The sequence below is a fragment of the Carcharodon carcharias genome, chromosome 2, assembly GCF_017639515.1.
Source record: "Carcharodon carcharias isolate sCarCar2 chromosome 2, sCarCar2.pri, whole genome shotgun sequence".
Lineage (NCBI taxonomy): Eukaryota > Metazoa > Chordata > Chondrichthyes > Lamniformes > Lamnidae > Carcharodon > Carcharodon carcharias.
In genome coordinates, this window is record NC_054468.1 from 25,888,889 (window position 1) to 25,911,015 (window position 22,127).

The 22,127-nt window shown below is 39.2% G+C and overlaps 1 protein-coding gene across 1 annotated transcript in view; it reads left to right on the forward strand.

Annotated features, from left to right (window-relative positions):
- atr (ATR serine/threonine kinase) overlaps nt 1–22,127 on the forward strand; it is a 103,918-nt gene that overhangs the window by 77,827 nt on the left and 3,964 nt on the right. Inside the window, exons 37-45 of the mRNA XM_041175621.1 lie at nt 964–1,061; nt 1,160–1,398; nt 4,821–4,955; nt 7,318–7,518; nt 9,877–10,020; nt 11,443–11,593; nt 18,035–18,191; nt 18,721–18,874; nt 21,959–22,110. Coding sequence (XP_041031555.1) covers nt 964–1,061; nt 1,160–1,398; nt 4,821–4,955; nt 7,318–7,518; nt 9,877–10,020; nt 11,443–11,593; nt 18,035–18,191; nt 18,721–18,874; nt 21,959–22,110 — 1,431 coding nt within the window. The remainder of the gene's footprint in view (nt 1–963; nt 1,062–1,159; nt 1,399–4,820; nt 4,956–7,317; nt 7,519–9,876; nt 10,021–11,442; nt 11,594–18,034; nt 18,192–18,720; nt 18,875–21,958; nt 22,111–22,127) is intronic.

A 22,127-nucleotide genomic window follows, 5' to 3' on the forward strand; every position in this document is an offset into this window, starting at 1 on the left:
TCCCTCAAACAACCCATTAAAAACCAGAAGTGTGTTGGTTGGGGTCATGACTCAGATTTTTAACTGCTTAATTTCACATCAGACCCACCCCCCCACCCACCCCTCCCCCCTGTTTTATGGGGTTAAAATTCTGGACCCTTGCCCACCCCCCCACCACCCCCGAAAGCTTCTGCCACATATGACATTTGAGTAAAAATAATAGTTTATGATGATATTACACAATGATTCTGATAAAAACATTTATATTAAAATAGGTCTGTCAATCCTATTCACTTAATGAAGAAAAAAGAACTTGCATGTATCCTCTTTCATGGTCTGAAGTCTGGCAAAATATTTCAGACAATGAATTACAATTGAACTGCAGTTATTTTTGTTTTGGATCAAGCAATGTAGCCAATTTGTGTACAGCAAGGTCCTATAAACAACTATAAGGTACTGAGCAATTAATCTGTTTTGACGTTGTGAGATGAACTGTGAATATTGGCAGTGACATTGGGGAAAAGCTCCCTGCTGCTCTTCAAAAAAAAAATGCCAAAGGATCATTATGTTCAACTGAGAGGGCAAACATTTCATCTGGGCACTTACATATTCTGTGCTTAATTCCGGGAGTGGGGCTTGCATTTACAAGCTTCTAACTCGATTGAGAGTGCTACCAACAAAGCAAACACTTCAAAATAGCTACTGAATATTGTGAAGTCCTTAGTTCCTGTTCACAATGCCAAGTTATGTATTTCTCACCTGAATCTCATACTTGTTCAACAAAATGAATGTACAGGCTATCAAGGTCAGAATATAGATTTTGTATTTGTTTCCGTTTGATTTTGCACATTAACTCTGCTCTGGACATAGATTTTTATCAGCAATATACAAAGATTGAGAGTAAACATAGTGAATTGTTATATGAAAGCATTTAGCTAATAGTGCTCTACAATGTATAATACATTTTTAAATATTAAATGACAGTTCACTGCGGTTTGGAAATCAGTTTATCTACCAGTCCATGCCTAGAATGTTATCACTGTGGCTTGACTATGGAGCAAAAGCCTACGAATTGGAAAAAGGTAAGAATACTTAAATTTACGTGCAGCTTTCTGCCTTTTTTAAGCAAATGTTTTCATAAATTTTAGAACAGTTTGAACAACTATTCTTTTCTGTCCAGCACCAGGACGAAGTGCTGATCGTATTGCCATGAGAACAGATCTTGAAAAAATTAACAAGGTGATAGAGGATCACACTAACTACCTGGCTCCCTACCAGTTTCTGACAGCATTTTCACAACTGATTTCACGAATATGCCATTTTCATGATGATGTGTTCACTCGTCTGAAGGGCATTATTGTCAAGGTTTTCCTGGCTTATCCTCAACAGGCCATGTGGATGATGACAGCAGTCTGCAAGGTATTTAGCTGATAGTACTTCATTGCATTACATTTAAATGAATAATGTTATTTATAATCAGAGGGGTGAGAATGTAGGTTTCACTACTGTTATGATCCCAGCTGATGTTAATATTGGACAAGTCAGATCCCAGACTGAAACCTGGCTTGATAGATCCTAATTTTTTTAGAAACTGTGAAGGTCAGTTACTGGACACATTCACAAGAGTCTGTCAGTATACTTTTAACACAAAGAATAAAGCTTTTATTTGACAAGAAAAAGTATACTACATTACACGAGACAAAAAGGTTCGAAAGATTTCAGTACAGATACCAGGAAATGATTCAAACTCATGCTATGAACGAATTTAAAAAAATCATTTTATCCCAGCAACCCTTACAGACACACAACCCCAGTGAAGATTTACCACTATCTCGACAGCAAGTTTCTTGTTTGGGTTAGCTCAGTTTCAAAAGGTTTTCTTCCAGTGGACTTATGAGCATTCATTAAATGCTTTTCTTCAGCTGGTATCTCTGCCTGAAACACCCAAAAACTGTAATCTAAAACTCACTATTACTTCAACTTCAGAGCAAACACAAGTTCCCCAAACTCCGATCCCCAGCAAGCTTGCAGAATTTCTCATGAGAGAGATTAGACCTTCTGCCTGCAGACCCTGGTATACACATGCTAACTCACCACATTTCTGTATTTCCCTGTCTATCTGTGTGTCACTAGGCAACAGCACAGTTTTTCCTCCTTTGCTTTTTTAACTTCACTAAGCTACTAACTCCTTGATAACCCATCCCTTCACTTCAAGAGCTGTAAAACCTCATTAAAAAGTGCATGTATACAAACAGGGCCCCAGACTCCTGGCACCCAGCTCACAAAAACCTCTAATTTAAGCTAAAACTAGATTTCATTTTTCTTAACACCCAAATATAAAATATAAATTAAACTTAAAGCTATACGTTGTTCCTAACACTAACATGGAGTAGTTCAGTTAAATAGCATAAAGGGAATCTAGAAAAGTACACACCATCCTAACTTGGAACTAAATTGCTATTCCCTCCTTGTCACTGGGTATAAAACCTGGAACTCCCTTTCTAACAGCACTGTGACTGTACCTACACCACATGGACTGCAGCAGTTCAATGAGGTGGCTCAGCACCACCTTCTTAAGGGCAGTTAGGGATGGGCAACAAATACTGGCCTTGCCAGTGATGTCACATCCCGTGAATGAATAAAAAAATGGATAATAATGGATGGGGTGAGATGAAGTAAAGTGCAGGAAGGCTCATGTGTGGAGCATTATTACCAACAGATCTGATGGGCTGAATGTCCGTGCCTTAAAATTCTATGTAATGCAAAAAATGTTCTTCAATGGCTAAAAATTAATAACGAGGAAGTAGTAGAAAGACTGGTTGTGCTTAAGATTGGTAAATCAACGGGAACCAATGGGATGCATCTGAGGATACTAAGGGAAGTAAAGGAGGAAATTGCAGAGGCTCAAGCCATAATATTCCAATTCTGCTTAGTTAGGGGCCTGCCAGAGGATTAGAGCATTGCAAATGTTATACTTTTGCTCAGAAAGGGGCGCAAGGATAAACCCAGCAACTACAGGCCAATCAGTTTAACTTCAATGGTGGGAAAGCTTTTAAAAACGATTATCTGGGACAAAATTGACAGTTGCTTGGGCAAGTGTGGACTAATTAAGGAAAGCCAGCATGGATTTGTTAAAGGCAAATCTTGTTTAATTAACTTGATTGTGTTTTTTGTTGAGGTAACAAAGAGGGTTGATGAGGTTAATGTGGTTGATGTATATCTGGATCCCAAAAGGCATTTGATAAAGTTTTACATTACAGGGTTGTCAGCAAAATTAAAGCCCATGGAATAAAAAGGACAGTGGCAGCATGATTACGAAATTGGCTGAGTGGCAGCATGGATACAAAGTTGGCTGAGTGACAGGAAACCGAGAGTGGTGGTGAACTGTTGTTTTTCAGCTGGAAGGAGCATATTTACTGGAGTTCCCTAAGGATCAATAGGATTACTGCTTTTCTTGATATTTATTAAAAAAAACCTAGACTTGGGTATACAGGGCACAATTTCAAAGTTTGCAGATGACACAAAACTTGGAAGTATAGCGAACTGTGACAAGGATAGTGATAGATTCCAAGAGGACATATAGACAGACGGCTTGAATGGATGGCCACGTGGCAGATGACTTTTAATGCAGAGAGGTGTGAAGTGATACATTTTGGTAGGATGAATGAGGAGAGACAATATAAAATAAAGGAGTTGCAGGAACAGAGAGACCTGAGGAAATATGTGCACAATTGTTGAAGGTGACCGGGCAGGTTGAGAAAGTGGTTAAAAAGGCCTATGGGATCTTAGGCTTTATAAATAGGGACATTGAGTAGAAAAGCAAAGAAGTTATGATGAACTTTTCTAACACACTGGTTGTGGCCTCAACTGGTGTATTGAGTCCAATTCTGGGCACAATTTAGGAAGGATGTGAAGGCTTTAGAGAAGGTGCAGATAAGATTTATGAGAATGGTCCCAGGGATGAGCAACTTTAGTTGTGTGGATGGATTGGAGAAGCTGGGTCTGTTCTCCTTGGAGAAGAGAAGATTAAGAGGAGATTTGTTTGAAACTCATGAGGAGCTGCAGAGAGAGTAGATAGAGTGAAACCATTGCCGTCAGCGGAAGGGTCACCAATATAAGCTGAATGGCAAAAGAACCAATGACACCATGATGAAAAATCATCTTGTGCAGCACGTGGCTTGGATCTGGAATCCAATGATTGAGGGTGTGATGGAACAGATTCAATCGTGGCTTTCAAAAGGGATCTGGATAAGCACTTGAAGAGAAAAAAAACTTGCAGAGCTATGGGGAAAAGGGCTGGGAAGTAGAAATAGTTGGTTTTCTCTTGTAGAGAGCCCACAGGGTTATGACGAACTGACTGGCCTCCATTCTATAACCACTCTATAATTCTGTGAATGTAGCAACAATTCAATTTCCAAATACTTAACTACATAAAATAACATTGTACATAAATTTCCCAAGAAATCATGAGAAACCCTGGGTAGTTTCTAAATTAATGTTTATGGCCATCTCCTTTGTAGGATTTGGTTTCCTTTCAATTTCATTTTCTACTTTGAGGGACCCTGTCAGATAACGTCAGAAAGGACTTCATTTGAAATGCTTATTTGACCATTTTCATAAATAAAGTTAACTTTATGGAAGTCGCACTTAAAAATTTAGCAATTCCTAATATTGAGTGTTTTTGAGTTTATACAATTTTAAAGTAGTACTGTTTTGAGCAAACAAAGCCAGTCTCTGCATCAAAAACAAATGTAAGATGATCCTCTGGCTTCACTTTCTTCTCCATGCTGCTAATGAAATAAATATTGTATATCACATGACAAATGTTCATTGTCTTGCAGTCATCTTATGCAACACGAGTTACTCGATGCAAGGAAATCCTCCAGAAGGCCATTAGTGATAAGAGCGGTTTAGGCAAGTTTATAGGAGATGCCACTCGTCTCACTGAAAAATTGCTGGAACTGTGCAACAAAACGGTACATGCCTAAGTATTTAGTAAAATTCATGTATATATTTATTTCCAAATGTGTTGTTCTGTCAAAAAGGTATCAAATCATCAGCCTAGAACAATCTTAAAATAATTATGTTCAATCTTTCTTCAGATTTGTGAGTAAAGGTGCTATACTAATTTCAGTTGGTGTGCTTATTAAAGAGGAACGGGATTATACACAGGATGACACCTTCAAATCATATTTTTCCCTTCCTCCACCCTTAACCCTACCCCATTAAAAAGTTTCAGTTTATAATGTTTTGGCTCACCTTGTAAGAGGTGGTTTCAATTTAATTTAATTTGATTTTCTATTTTGGCCTCAATACCCATGAGGAAATCTCTCATGACATCAGAAAGTGGCTTCATTAGCTGATTAGAAGGTACATGGGCCAATGTGCAAAGGATCCTGAGTTATATTGTGTTGCAGACTTGATTTTTCATGTAGTTGAGCAGATTTTTTTTAAGAACTAGTCTGCTTGGAGAATAGGTCATATTTAAATAGTAAATATCTCTGACAACAATAACTAAAAACACAAAAAATAATTAGTTGTTCAATCAGGAGGAGGAAGAGATGCAAGTAAAGACATTGGTACTATTTTTCATTATACATTTTGTTTCTCGCTTAACCATATGTAAGGCCTAAATCACATGTTGGGTCTTCTCCATCCTTTGGTGGAGTCATGATTAATGTGTGTGCAAAGACAACAAAAAAAATCTCTAATATTTGTGCTTTCGTACATGAAATTATGTAATTATTTTACAGCAAGTCATTAAAGGTTTTTGCCAGTTTATCATTGAAATCTTAGTTTCCCAAAATGTCAGCCATTGTATGGGCCTACAATTAAACTGAGTTGTAGATGATTTTGTTGAATCTATTTGCCTTGATCTTGTGTTACTTAGGGGAAGTTAAATTCAGTTGGGTTCCACCTGTGCTGTTGCCAAAGTAAGATGGTACACAAGATTTTTCTCAGTGCTATTTTATTGAAGACCCTCTAAGTTGCATCTGATATCAGTTTATATTTAATACATATTGGCCTATATATCTAGAGGACTACAGTAGAAGTGGTTAGATTAATGCTGCAGCTACATAAAACCATAGTCAGACCATACCTGGAGCACTGTGAGCAGATCTGAGCACCACACCTTTGGAAAGAAAAAAATGGCCTTGGAGGAGGTGTAACATTGATACACGAAAATGATACGTGGTGTCCAAGGTTAAATTATGAGGAGAGATTACACAAACTAGAATTTAGAAGGTTAAGGGGTGATTTCATCAAAGTTTTGAAGATAATAAAGGGAACAGATAGGGTTAATTGGGAGAAACTATTTGTGCTCGTTAAGGTGTTTAGGACTAGGGGCAGAATATTATGCTCGGTGTGCAGGCGCGCACCTGACACGCCCAAGTGTAAAATGACGCACAATGATGTTGGGCGAGCGTCCCAAAGTCATCACGCAGTTTCGCGATATTTTGTTTGGCGGGTGCGCACCAGAGTCAACTGTGTGCCCGCCGATAATTAAAAGGCCTATTAAACCCATTAAGAAGCTAATTAAAATCAAATTTACACTGCCCACAAAAAGGCCAAGCGGCCTTGACATTTTTTAGGCAACCTCATCCACAGGTGGGATGAGGTTGCCTAAAGCAAATAAGCATCAAATAAAAAAATTATTTTTGAATTATAAACATGTCCCAAGTCACATGAGGGGACATGTTTTATGACATTTTTATTTTCTTTATTTTTTTTTTAAACTGCACTTCCTCTGCATGCCTCAGGGAGATTGAAGCGCTCTATGCGTGAACTGCCCACTAGGCCCGCTCTCCATCCTCCCCCCACCCGCACCGGTAGCACTCAGTGCTGCCACTCGCATTCCACGCTGGGCGGGCCTTAATTGGTCAAAGTATTAGAACCAGGCTTCAAAGGAGTGAAACTAGGAAGCAGTTCTTCCTCAAAGGTGGTAGAAGTTTGGAACTGTTTTCCTCAAATTGCATTTGATGATAGATCAATTGTTAGCTGCAAACATGAGACTGATAGATTTTTGTTGGGAAAAGTTACCAAAGAATATGGGGCAAAGGCCCAAGCAGTTAGGTTGCTGATTAGCCATGTTCTCATTGAATGGCAGAACTGGCTTGTTGGGAGGGGAATTAAATGGAACACTTCTATGTCTATGTTCTTAATTTTAATCTTTAACATTTAGTATTGTTTGTTGACATCGTAGCTTTTAAATTTGCTCAAGTTAGGATTTTTTGCCCAGTGATTAAAATGTTCACATTTTTATGACACATTGCACGTTGTTCAGGAATGTGAAAACAACTTTGTTATGGATTTTCTTTTCCAATGTTTCTATTGTAGGTGGATGGAAATACCACAACTTTAAGCATGAGCATTCACTTCAAATTGCTGAAACGGCTGGTGGAAGAACCTGCTTTCAGTGAAATACTCATTCCTTTGCAATTTGTGATGACTCCCACTCTACCATCAACTGCAGGCACTCATGCAAACCATGACCCTTTCCCTGGACACTGGGCCTACATTGCTGGTTTTGATGACATGGTAACGTGCTTATATTTTATTTGCTGTAGTTTCGCAATATTAGCTCCCATACTTACTATATTTGTTGCTCCAGCATGCCACACAGCTGCACGGGTAGGGCGTTTCTCTTCTGTATTGCCATGAACTTATTGCAATCCCAGATCCCCTCTTAAAAATCTATTATCTACATCTTTATGTTGCTATTGGGCATCATTGGTACCTTGCATATTCTTGAAAAATAGCTGTTTCACACATTTGTCCCTTTTAAGCCTTTTGTTTGGGAATAATTGGTAAAATGGACCAATCTTATCTCTATTAAAAATATCCTTTACTTGTTATTATATTATGCAGTGCTCAGTTTGACAAAAATCTCAGTTGTTGTGACAATTTTGGCCTTACTGTTGATCATTCAAACCACCATGCCATTGCTTCAAATTGTGAAGCCATTTGGTGCTGTCTCAACTATTGACTCGTACAGAACCAAGGTCTTAGATTATCGCAATCCTAGATCCCCTCTGAAAAGTTCTATCATCTACGTCTTTATGTTACTATTGAAGCATCATGCTAGATATCACTCTGTTAAAGGGTCATACGGACTTGAAATGTTAACTCCTGTTTCTCTCTCCACTGATGCTGTCAGACCTGCTGAGTTTTTCCAGCATGTTCTGTTTTTATTTCAGATTTCCAGCATCTGCGGTATTTTGCTTTTATCTTAGATTATCTTGTCTTTTGCACAAGCAAAGCATTGTTTCTCTTTCCATTTGAGTACATCACTCTACCAACAATGAAGATTGCTCTGTAATGCTGCTTATGCTGAAAATTAATTTTGCATTCAGCCTTATTTTTCAGCCACATAAACAATGTATTTGGTGGTACAATTTATCCATCAGTTTCAGGTCTTCTGTCTGTGCCATTGCAAACCTCCTCAGTAGTGGCTAACTTGACTGCAATTTCTGTTTTTTTTCACTTTCTCATGTTTCTCTTCTGTTATGCTTTCTATGATGTTGATGCAAACTTTTGATTGGATTGGATGCAACAAGTCATTAGCACTCCACAGCTGGAATCAGATTGGGTATGAATATGCACACTACATCAATTAACAAGCACCAACTCGGCTTACAGTAATATCCACAAAAAAATTATGTTCTACTGAGAGTGTGACACTGAATGTGCTTGTGACTTGGCTTTTGTTATGATCTGCTAATAAAGTAAGACAGGGAGTATAGCCAAAACATAGATATATCAGGAATTTTTATTGTAAACATTTAAAAAGGGACTTTGGTTGCCACTTCTGCACTTTGGAATTTACCTTCCAGGTCCCTGTCTCTTAATGAAACTCTACCAATCTTCAAAGTTTTTTTTCTTCAATGCCTGCACCACTTCCCTGGATTCTTCTGGCTTCTGGTTTGTTCCCCCACCCACTTAACCTCAGCTCAGGAGCTAAAGGAATTAAGGAATTAATGGACGTTTCGTTAAAGATGATGTGTAAACGCAAGTTGTTGTATTAAATTAAATCCAATAACAAAACCACATTTATATATTGCCTTTAATCAAATAAAAATTCCCTGGGTGCTTCAGGGAGGTGTAACCAGGTTTTTTTTAAAATGGACCGAATCAAAAAGGTATCTGGACTTCGTGTCTTTAAAAGGATATAGAGGTACTGCAAAAGATGCAAAAAGACTCACAAGAATAATAGCAGAACTAAGAGGATACATTTATCAGGAAAGGCTGATTAGGCTGGAACTCTTTTCTCTCGAAAGGAGAAGGCTGAGGGATGACCTAATAGAGGTTTTTACAATTATGAAGAGGTATGATAAGATATTTTCCGACTTGTAAGGGAGACCAAAATCAGAGACACAAATACAAGATAGCCCCAAAAAAATTCGATCGAGAATTCAGAAGAACCTGTTTTGCCCAAAGAGTGGTAAGAATGTGGACCTTGCTACCAGAGTAGTAGTTGAGACAAATAGCATAGATACTTTTAAGGGGGAGCTAGATAAGCACAGGAAATAGAAACAGAAGGCAGTGCTGTTTGGGTTAGATGAAGAGGGTTGGGAGGAGGCTTGTATTAAGCATAAACACCAGCATATATCTGTTAGGCCAAATGATCTATTTCTGTGCTACAGCCTCTTTGTAAATCTCTTTAAATGTTGGGAAAAGTAACCAAAATATTGGTTGAAGAGGTAGGTTATAAAGTGGGTCTTTAATCTTATGCAATTTGATGCCTAGGCCTTGGAAATCTGTCAAAATTTTTCATATACCAACATTTTGATATATTGGGACTCCACTGTATTATTGCTTGTTTTGTGAAGATATGGAATTTTAATACAGGAATATTGAATACTGCATCCAGATGTTTTCAATCCTCCCTTGTGATAGGTGGAGATTCTAGCCTCTCTTCAGAAGCCAAAGAAAATCAATCTTAAGGGTTCTGATGGAAAATCCTACATTATGATGTGTAAACCCAAAGACGACCTGAGGAAGGATTGTCGGCTCATGGAATTTAACTCACTAATTAACAAGGTGCAGTATTTGAAAAGCTGATATGGTTTTTGGAAAATTGAAGTAACTTGTACACTTAATATAATGCACATTTGGAAATCTTAAGTATTCAGAGGATAAGTTATATCGCGTGCAGTGTTAGCAAACTTTTTATATGGTTAGTACATGAACTTTGAAACTATCTAAATAAAGTAAGCTCTAACCTTTATTTAATTGTAGATTATTTTATGTTTACAAATAGGGATGTGGTTTTTAGTCTGGGCACGTTATACACTCAATTTTATAACAGATAGCTTTTTCATCATATAATACTCAAGTTCTGTATGAGTTGGTTTGTGTGAACCCAATAGTCTTACAAATCCTCCATAGTTACATAACTCAATTGCCTTCATCCATACCAGGCTTGCTGCTTTGGAGCTTACTTAGTATAGGGAGTTAGTTGAGGGTGTTAACTGTCAATTGTAACTGGCCAGGGTTGAACAATGTAGGTTATAATGTTAGGTCAATTTGCTAGGGCTTTGTTCTGTTATCTTGGGTGAGATGGATAAAGGAGAAACTTCAGAGCTTTACTTCCTTGGGCAGTTTATTAGTTTTTGGTTAGCTCCTTCTGGAAATTAAATAAATTGGGTAGGGTATATGAAAGTAAACTGCACTTGGACCAAACTACCTTATCACATACTGTTTTCCACAGGTTTACAGACTGTCCTCAAAATCATCAGGTTTCTGTATTTATTAACTTTCTAGTCTGTTATTTCTGTTGCTGAGTTTTTTCAAAAAGAATGTTTTCCATATTGTTGACACTGTTTTTCTTTAGCTGTATAACATTCAGTCGTTGAGTTCACAGTCACCAGGAGCATGTCAGCAATTCAACAGTCACTGACACACAAAAGTTTGAAAATCACTACCTTTATCTTTGATTTCGAAACTGATGCAGCCTACTGTTTCAATAATAGCAGGCTGACAATAATTTTTTTTCTTTATTCTTTCATGGGATGTGAAGGCCAGCATTTGTTGCTCAATCCTAATTGCCCTTGAACTGACTGGCTTGCCGGGCCATTTCAAAGGGCATTTTAAGAGTCAACCACCCACATTGCTGTGGGTCTGGAGTCACATGTAGGCCAGGCTGAGTGAGGATGGCAGATTTCCTTCTCTGAAGGACATTAGTGAACTAGATGGGTTTTTAGAACAATTGACGAGAGTTGGCATGGTCATTATCGCGACTGGCTTTCAATCCCAGATTTTATTAATTCAATTTAAATTCCACCAGCTGCCGTGGTGGGATTTGAACCCATGTCCCCAGAGCATTAGCCTGGGCCTCTGGAATATTAGTCTAGTGATATTACCACTATGCTATTATCTCCCCCCCAATCTTATATTAATAACCACATTATTGTTTGTACTTCATTGAATAATAAGCTTTCTGGACATTCTGATTTTTGACAGTGTTTACGAAAAGATGCAGAGTCTCGCAGGAGGGAGCTTCACATCAGAACATATGCAGTCATTCCTCTGAATGAAGAGTGTGGTCTGGTTGAGTGGGTTAACAACACTGCTGGCTTAAGACACATTCTGAATAAGCTGTACAAAGAGAAAGGCAAGGATTGAACATATAACTGCATATTGTTGAAGTCCCAATAAATAGATACTGTTACCTTTGATAAATTGTAATCCAAATGTGCTATGATACATGGAGAATACAATATATAAATTACAAATTATGTACTTTGTATATTAAAATTAGTTTCACTATGAAGGGCCACATTTAGTGGCAATTTAAGCTAAATAGTACAATTTTAAAGGAGAGGGGCAGGAATGCAGTTAAAAAATCATTTTTTAATTTATTCTTTCATGGGATGTGGGCATCGCTGGCAAGGCCAGCATTTGTTGCCCATCCCTAATTGCCCTTGAACTGAGGGGCTTGCTAGGCCACTTCAGAGGTTAGTTAAGAGTCAACCACATTACTGTAGATCTGGAGTCATGTAAGCCAGACCAAGTAAGAATGGCAGATTTCCTTCCCTGAAGGGCATTAATGTACCAGGTGGTTTTTTTTACCACAATCAGTGATAGTTTCATGGTCACCAGTACTGAGACCACTTTCAATTCCAGATTTTATTAATTAAATTCAAATTCCACCAGCTGCCATGACTTGAACACCGTCCCCTCAGAGCATTTGCCTGGGCCTCTGAGTTACCAGTCCAATGACATTATCACTATGCCATTCTCTCTACAAACGTATGGCATCCTTGGCTCTATGAGCAGAGGCATAGAATACAAAAACAAGGAAATTATGCTGAATTTTTATAAAACACTGGCTTTCACCAGTATTGTGTCTAACTCTGGGCATCGCACTTTAGGAGGGATGTCAAGGCCTTAGACAATGTGCAAAACTGATTTACCCAAATGGTACCTGAGATATGGCACTTAAGTTGTGTGGGGAGATAGAGAAGATAGCATTGGTCTTCTTAGTACATGAGCAAAGATTTAATAGAGATGTTCAAAATCATGAACAGCTTTGCTAGAGTAAGTGAGGCCCAGGTGAATGCTCTGGTTGGTGGGGGGGGGTGTAACGGGGTTCAAGTTACGGCAGCTGGCGGAATTAGAATTCAATTAATAAAATCTGGAATTGAAAATGGTGTCAGTGTTGCCAATAACATTAGCACCATTAAATAGAGGACATAGATTTAAGGTAATTAGTAAAACACCCAATATCAGAGTATCTTTACACTGCCCATCGAGTCTGCACTGGCTCTTTAAAAAAGCATTCCACCTAGTCCCATTCCCCTGCCTTATCCCATTACCTTGCACATTCTCTCTTTCCAGGTAGCAGTCCAATTCCCTTTGAATACCCCGATTAACCCTGCCTCCACTACCCTTTCAGGAAGTTTATTCCAGACTCTAAACCTCCCTCTGTGTGAAAAAAATTTCCCTCACCTCACATTTACTCCTTTTGCAAACTATTTTGAATCTGTGCCCTCTAGTTCTTGATGTCTCTTGAGTGGGAACAGTTTCTCACTATTTACCCTGTCCATACACTTCATCTTCTTGAATACCTCTATTAAGTGTCCTCTCACCCTTCTTTTCTCCAAGGAAAACAGTCCCAACCTTTCCAAGATATCCTCATAGCTACAGTTCTTCATCCAGGGAATCATTTTAGTGAATCTCCTCTGTATTCTCTCCAATGTCTTCACATCCTTCCTCAAATATGTCCAGAACTGGACATGTTACTCCAGATGAGGCCTAACTAGTGTCTTATACAAATTCAACATGACCTCCTTACTTTTGTACTCAATGCCCCTGTTAATAAAGCCTATATGCTTTATTAATTGCTCTCAACATGCCATGCCACCTTCAATGACCTATGTATGTATACACTGAGGTCCCTCTGTTCCTGCACCTCCTTTCGAGGCTCTCCCTTTGTTTTATACTGTTTCACCATACCTTTCCTGCCAAAATGAATCACCTTACACTTCTCTGCATTGAACCTCATCTGCCATTCGTCTGCCCAATTGACCAACATGTCTGTGTCCTTTGGATGTTCAAGACTATCCCCATCACAGTTGACAACATTTCCAATCTTCGAACCATCTTCAAATTTTGAAATCATGTCCTGCACTCCAAAGCCTAAGTCATTAATATATATCCAGAAGAGCAAGCATCCCAACACTGAACCCTGAGGAAGTCCACTATAAACCTTCCTCCAATCTGAAAAACAACCATTTATCACTATACTTTGTTTCCTGTCACTCAGCCAATTTAGTATCCAAGTATCTATTTTCCCTTTTATTCCATGACGTAGAATTTTGCTCACAAGTCTTTTGTTTGGCACTGTGTCAAATGCATTTTGAAAATCCATATACACCACATCAACATCGTTTCCTTTATCGACTTTCTCTCTTAGCTCCTCAAAAAAACTCCATCAAGTTGGCTAAACATGATTTTCCCTTGATGAATCCATGCTGGCTTTCCTTAATTATCCTGCAATTGTCCAAGTGATTATTGATTTTATCCCGTACTATAGTTTCCAGAAGTTTCCCTACCACTGAGCTCAAACTGACTGGCCTATAGTTGCCAGCTTTATCCTTGCTCCCCTTTTTGAACAAGGGTGTAACATTCGCACTTCTCCAGGGTGTCTAAGGAAGACTGGAAGATTATCACTAGTGCCTCTGCAATTTCCACTCTCACTTCCCTCAGTACCCTTGGATGCATCTTATCTGGTCCTGGCACCTTATCTATTTTAAGTAAAAATGGCCTTTCCAACACCTCCTTCCTGTCAATTGTAAGTTCTTCTGGTGTATCAGTCACCTTCTCTCTCACCTCGGCCTGGGTAACAAGGCAGCGGGAAGGAAATTGTTTTTTAGATTCGGCTGTTATGATTTGGAATGCTTTGCCTGAAAAGGTGGAATAAGCTAATTCAGTAATAATTTTCAAAAGGGAATTGGATAAATACTTAAAGGGGCAAAGTTTGCACAGATATGGGAAAAGACAGGAGGGATTAATTGGATAGCTGGCACAGGCATGATGGATTGAATTGTTCTTGCTGTGCGTTATCATTCCAGGACTATCTCTGGTTGGTGTGTAATTATGTGTATAATGTGTTTGATTGTCAACTTATCTCTTTTATACACATCTCTTTAGAAATTTGCTACTGCAGTAACATTTTGTTTAACATACCTATATGACCATCACAGTTTATTATGCTTAATGAACCAAATCAATCATATCATCTTCCTTCTCAGTGTCCTGTTCCAAAATCTACTCTATACCAATCTTCTGTCCTTTCTCACACTGTACTAGATTATAGACTAGCTGTACCCTGTGTTGTCAGCCAAAACAACAAACCAGTTGTAATTTGTTGTCCTGAAGATCTTGGTCAGAAATTTAAGAATACAGTTTAAGACAAGACTAAGAAATAGAGGGAGAATATCCTGCCTTAAATGTCAGCACAAGGGTATAAACCTTTAAAAGGAAAGTGACCATATATAATTACAACCCTTGCTCGTGGGTGACAGCAAGTTGCTATTTGTGTGCATAGGCTTAACTTCTTTCAAAATGTGAGGAGGATTATACTTACGTCTGGTACTCTAACTTCTAGTGCAAAACTGCGGGATTGAAAGATTTTGAACTAATCATTATTTTTCACCCCTGGTCTCCCCTTAAATACATATCCTCTGACCGACAACCTGGTCTGCGGAGTTCTGACAGTTTACTTCTATGGTCAAGATAAAAGCAAAATACTGCGGATGCTGGAGATCTGAAACAAAAACAAAAATTGCTGGAAAAACTCAGCAGGTCTGACAGAATCTGTGGAGAGGAAGACAGAGTCAACGTTTCGAGTCCATATGACACTTCATCAGAACTAAAGAGAGATAGAAATGTGATGAAATATAAGCTGCTTAAGGGGGGTGGGACAGGTGGAGCTGGATAGAGGGCCAGTGATAGGTGGAGGCAAAGGAGAGATTGCCAAAGATATCATAAACAAATGGTCAAAGGGGTGTTGACGGTAGTGATATTAACTAAAGGATGTACTAATGGTGACATTAAAGGTAAAAAGCAGGATGAGCAAGTGACAGATGGCCCTAGTGGGCTTGGGGTGGGGGGAAGGGATCGAAATTGGCTAAAAGGTAAAACAATGGATGGAAATACATTTTAAAAATAATAATAGAAATAGGTGGGAAAAGAAAAATATATATATTTTAAAATATTTATAATAATTATTAGAAAAAAGGGGATCAAAAAGAGGGTGAGGATGGAGGAGAGAGTTCATGATCTGAAGTTGTTGAACTCAATGTTAAGTCCGGAAGGCTGAAAAAGTGCCTAATCGGAAGATGAGGTGCTGTTCTTCCAGTTTGTCTTGAGCTTCACTGGAACATTGAACATTCCAGTCCTACTCAGGCCCCCTCCCACAACTCTTTCTCCGGTGCATTGATGACTGCTTCGGTGCTGCTTCATGCTCTCATCTGGACCTGGAAAAATGTATTAAATTTGCTTCCAATTTCCACCCCTTCATCATTTTCACATGGTCCATCCCTGACGCTTCCCTTCCCATTCTTGACCCCTCTGTCTCAATTTCTGGTGAAATCCACCAATATTCATTACAAGCCCACCGACTCCCACAGCTGCCTCGACAATAGCTCCTCACACCCCGCTTCCTGAAAGGACTCCATCCCATTCTCTCAGTTCCTTCGCCTCCGTTGCATCCGTTCTGATGATGCCACTTTCAAAAACAGTTCCTCTGACATGTCTTCCTTCTTCCTTAACCGAGGTTTTCCACCCACAGTGGTAAACAGGGGATTCAACCATGTCTTGCCCATCTCCCGTGCATCCGCCCTCACACCTTCCTTTCCCTCCCAGAACCATGATAGGGTCCCCCTTGTCCTCACTTATCACCCCAGCAGCCTCCGCTTTCAAAGGATCATCCTCTGCCATATCCACCAACTCCAGCATGATGCCATCACCAAACACATCTTCCCATCACACACACACACACACACACACAAACACACACACACACACACAAACACAAACACACACACACAAACACACACACACAAACACACACACACAAACACACACACACACACACACACACACACACACACACACACACACACACACACACACAAACACACCCCCCATCAGACCATTTGCTCCGGGACGCCCTGGTCCACTCCTCCATCACCCCCTACACCTCAACCCCTTCCAACGGCACCTTCCCATGCAACTGCAGAAGGTGCAACACTTGCCCCCTTTACTTCCCCCCTCTTCACCGTCCAAGGGCCCAAACACTCTTTTCAAGTGAAACAGCACTTCACTTGCATTTCCCTCAATTTAATCTACTGCATTTGCTGCTCCCAATACGATCTCCTTCACATTGGAGAGACCAAACGCAGACTGGGTGACCGCTTTGCGGAACACCTTCGATCTGTCCGTAAGCATGACCCAGACCTCCCTGTTGCTTGCCATTTCAACACTCCACCCTGCTCTCATGCCCACATGTCCGTCCTTAGCCTGCTGCAATGTTCCAGTGAAGCTCAATGCAAACTGAGGAACAGCACCTCATCTTCCGATTAGGCACTTGACAGCCTTCCAGACTTAACATTCAACAACTTCAGATCATGAACTCTCTTCTCCATCCTCACCCCCTTTTGGATCCCCTTTTTTCTAATAATTATTGTATAATTTTTATATATTTTTTTTTTTTCCCACCTATTTCTATTATTATTTTTAAAATGTATTTCCATCCATTGTTTTATCTCTGCCTTTTAGCCTATTTCAATCCCTTTTCCCCCACCCCAACCCCCACTAGGGCCATCTGTCACTTGCTCATCCTGCTTTCTACCTTTAATGTGCTTCATTAGCACATCCTTTAGCTAATATCACTACCGTTAACACCCCTTTGGCCTTTTGTCTATGACATCTTTGGCAATCTCTCCTTTGCCTCTATCTATCACTGGCACTCTATCCAGCTCCACCTGTCCCACCCCCCCTTAAACAGATTATATTTCACCGTATTTCTATTTCTCTTTAGTTCTGATGAAGAGTCATACGGACTTGAAACATTAACTCTGTCTTCCTCTCCACAGATGCTGTCAGACTTACTGAGTTTTTCCAGCAATTTTTGTTTTTGTTTACTTTTATGGTCTGCTGACTGAAGGGCTGATTCAAGACCAATACCAGTCTTCCACCCATTTCTTTCCTGTCCTTCAACTGCGTTGGAATGTAGTTTAATATAGCATTCTACCTAGCTGTTTAACTGAACTGATAAACTGAGGCAAGTGGAAGTACAACTGAGGCAAGTGGAAGTATGACCTCACCCACTTAAATCTGGTGGGTTATTCTGGTTTTAATTATTTAAATCATTAATTTTAAGACAATTTCAGTGAGCATATTTGACAGTGTTCCTTATGATAACCAAATGTACCTCGAATATCTCTTTAAACGTAATGCTAAACTGATAAAAGTTCATGTTTTGAATATTGGCTTTGGTTTTGTTTTTGCTCCTGGTACTCTATATTTTTTGTGTGGTTTGTTACAGGTGTTTACATGATTGGTAAGGAGTTGCGTCAATGCTTGCTGCCAAAGCAAGCACCTTTGGAGGAGAAATTATCTGTTTTTAAACAACAGCTTCTGCCACGTCACCCTGCTGTCTTTCATGAATGGTTCCTTAGGACATTCCCTGATCCAACATCATGGTCAGTTTCGTAAATTTGGTAGTACAATATGGAGTTCTGCTTTCCTAATTACAATGTTAAGGGATTCAGGGTATCTGTTTAGTAATGTTTTCACCCCCATTCTTAGGTAACTCCTTTAGTGCACTTTATGACTCTCTGTGGGAGTAGATTGGTTTGGAAAAGGGGAATGGGCATATAGTGTGATCATGTCATATTCAGTTACCATAGAAGTCTGAGCAATTGTTAGCTTGGTTGTAAGGATCAGTCACAGTAAAGGCAAAAGTTAAGACAAATGTGAGGTTATAAACAATAGATTAATTACTGTATGTTTTCAGTGAGGGTCATGGGATAACTGCCCATTGGATTAGATAACCACAAAAGAGACTTACTTCTATCAAGTTATGATGCTTGTAAGGTTAATAATTAACATTTCATAATGGTGCTTAATTCTAACTTGTGCCATTCATCATATGTATAGTTGACCATAATGCTTTCTGATAGATGTGTTGTATTATTTTGAAACTTCAATCTTCAAATCCCTTCCAATTAGGTACAGCAGTAGATCAGCCTACTGTCGCACTGTTGCTGTGATGTCAATGGTTGGCTACATTCTGGGTTTAGGTGATCGTCATGGAGAAAACATTTTGTTTGATTCTTTAACAGGCGAATGTGTTCATGTGGACTTCAACTGTCTTTTCAATAAGGTGACTGATTATTTTCTAACATTCATCTTCTATAGGAAACATACATGTACTTTATTTCCTATTTCTAATGTCAGAAAGCCAAAGTGAACAAGTTCTGGATTTTATATAAAGAACAAAGCGAGGTACAGCACAGGAATAGGCCCTTCAGCCCTCCAAGCCTGCGCCAATCATATTGCCCGTCAAACTAAAACATTTTGCACTTCTGGGGTCCGTATCCCTCTATTCCCATCCTATTCATGTATTTGTCAAGCTGCCTCTTAAACACCACTATCGTAGCTCCTAACCCTAGCCCTAACTCTTTTTCCCCCCAAAGGGCAGCGGAGGCAGCATCATTGAATAATTTTAAGGCAGAGGTAGATAGATTCTTGACTAACAAGGGAGTCAAAGGTTATCGGGGGTGTTGGAACATGGGGTTGAGGCCACAATCAGCTCAATCATGATTACTCCTTAAGTTAAGAGAAGTCGTGTTTTATTATGACCAGTAGTAACTAAAGATTCTATCTCTGAGTGACTTTTCAGCTTTGACAGCAAAATTTCAGTTTCAGGTATCTCTGACTTTCTACCTTTTGGCTGCATAGAGGCTTTGTGGTATATTGTGGATGAGCAAGAGGTTTGAAAAGGCAGTTGTATTGACTTTGCCTTCCTTTCAGTTAGTGCTCTTTTGGTGGCTGAATTATGTATTGAATTTCACTCGTATTGTTTAGAAGTGTGTTTTGTTATGACCACAGCTGATCTTAATTGCTGCACAAACCAAATCCCAGAGGGAAACTTGGCTTATGGGCCATACCCTTATTTTTTGTATTCTGAAAACAAGACGACAACGTACCAACCTCAGCAGTAAGAAGTCCAGTAACACTTACATTTTGGGATTTCAAAATTTTAAAAGTTTATTAACAAGAATAAAAGAAAACTTGAGCACACAAGATTACAGTTCCACAATTAAGGTTAGTGTTATAAAACATTCCCCCAAAAAGACTCTCCACTTGGTTAGACGTCCAAGTAAACACTTTGCAAGCAACACTCCCTTATGGATGCTTAACTCTTAAAAAAAAATAATCCAGTAATATTACCCAGGGCAAACTGCTGTATATTTAATAGAGGCACATGATCTGTCAATTCTCTCCCACTCTGCTGTGGAATCCAAACTTTAGAATAAAACTGCTTGTCGCAGCCCAAGACTTTTCTGACTTGACTGGATGGCTGAATCAAACCTGCATCTTCTCCTAGCCCAGAGCTTACAGCTCCCAACTCAGCTGCAGCTGCTATCAACAACTCAAACAGTTATAGCACAACAGCTACCCTAAGCAGTCCACAGTAACTCTAAAGTACCTTTTTTTCACTTTCATCTCAAGTTCCCTTGTTCTCACACCTCTTTGAAACTCAAACCCTTCCAAATATAAAATCTTTCATGTCTCTATTTTGTCTTTGCTTTCGGGTCAATAAAACATAATAGCCCCACTACTGTTCACCTATGAAATTCCTGCAAGATGCAAATATGTTCCTTGCTACATCTGACTTCTTTTGATATTCAAACAAACTCAACTTATCTAAAAATGCAAATGTTAGATCAAACCTATTTACTTGTATCTCAAACCCAGCACCCCTATCCTTTTCAAGTTTTAACCTTTCCAGACAACCTGTCCCCTATTAATCTCTAACACAAAAACAATAACAGAATTACCTGGAAAAACTCAGCAGGTCTGGCAGCATCAGCGGAGAAGAAAAGAGTTGACGTTTCGAGTCCTCATGACCCTTCGACAGAACTACATTAATCTCTGCCTGGCTTAATTAAATCTCGCACACACACAAACACAGACTTCAACCTCTGGTCTGATAGCAATGGTGTGTCCAAATATTTGGCTTGGTGTCCACTTTTTTCATAACACTTCTGTGACATGCATTGGGATGTTTTACTACATTATAAAAATGCAAATGATTGCTGTTGTCTAAAAAGTGACTGGGATGGATTTCACAGTCAGCAGTGAAGTGGCGATGCTTGCTGTTGACCTCGAAAAAAGCTGACTAAAAGATCTCGTGATTCTGTGCCATGGATTTCCCCTTTCTTGATGTTACATTGATTGCGGCATCTCCAGAGGCTTTCTAGATTTCCAGCAACAGTGATGTAATCAATCAAGCAAGCTAAGTAGCCAACCACATCAAAGAATCATCATAGTCAGCAAACCAGAAAGAAAAAAAAACACTTGATTATCCTTCACTTTCCAATCATTTTACAGATAGTGAGATAAATATTGGGACATACATTAGGGATGAAGATAGAAGCTGAAATATCATAAACTTCAAAAAAAAATTGAAAATTGCGAAGTTTTGTTACAATGAAATTTGACATAGCTAGCTTTCCAGAATCAGAGAGGTTGTTCGGCAGTAATTTTGAACTTAGTACACCATTAAAAGTCCAGTTACATTTCAACCAACAAGATGTTACTTATTCAATAGTTTTCTCAGTGAGACTAATAGTATAAAAATTGAAGTTCACATCAATTCAAGTGATTCTAGAAGGTTTCCATCCGTGGTGACCTCAACATAACCTGTGGAGGAACAGGGAATTGCTTACAACAACTTCTGGATTTCCATGTTTAGCCACATACATGTGAATGGCATAGTTCCTGTCAGTTTCACAGTTGTAATGATAGTAAATGCTGGCAGTTCTGCCATCAATACAGCTGCAACATCTGGGACACTTAAATCATGTGCAGCCCACTCTCAGTTGTGGCACACTTCTCAGAAAGATTTAGGGTGCTGTTGACTAGAGTGACACACCCATCACTTTTTCTACAGAGGAAGCAGTTTATGTCTAAACCAGTTTTCAATTGTTGTTTTAAAGTATATTGGTTTGCAATATACATCTTGCATTATCTGTGCAGTGCTTTTTGGACCACCAACCTGTTGCGTAGTCGACTAAAAAGTCTCTCAGTTTATACCTGCTAATTTTTCGACAAAAGGAATGCTGCAGCATTGAATCGAAAATTATGTCTGTCCAGATTCTCTTTCCAATTGCTGCAACTCTATTGAGGAAACAAAACTTGTGATTGTTCTGTGGTTGAAAAAATGTTCTCACTTTCTTAGGGGGAGACCTTTGATGTTCCAGAAGTTGTCCCTTTTCGTCTAACCCACAATATGGTCCATGCCATGGGCCCTATGGGAACAGAAGGTTTGTTCCGCCGAGCCTGTGAAGTGACATTGAGGTTAATGCGTGATCAACGAGAGCCTTTAATGAGGTAAAGCATCAGTTCTT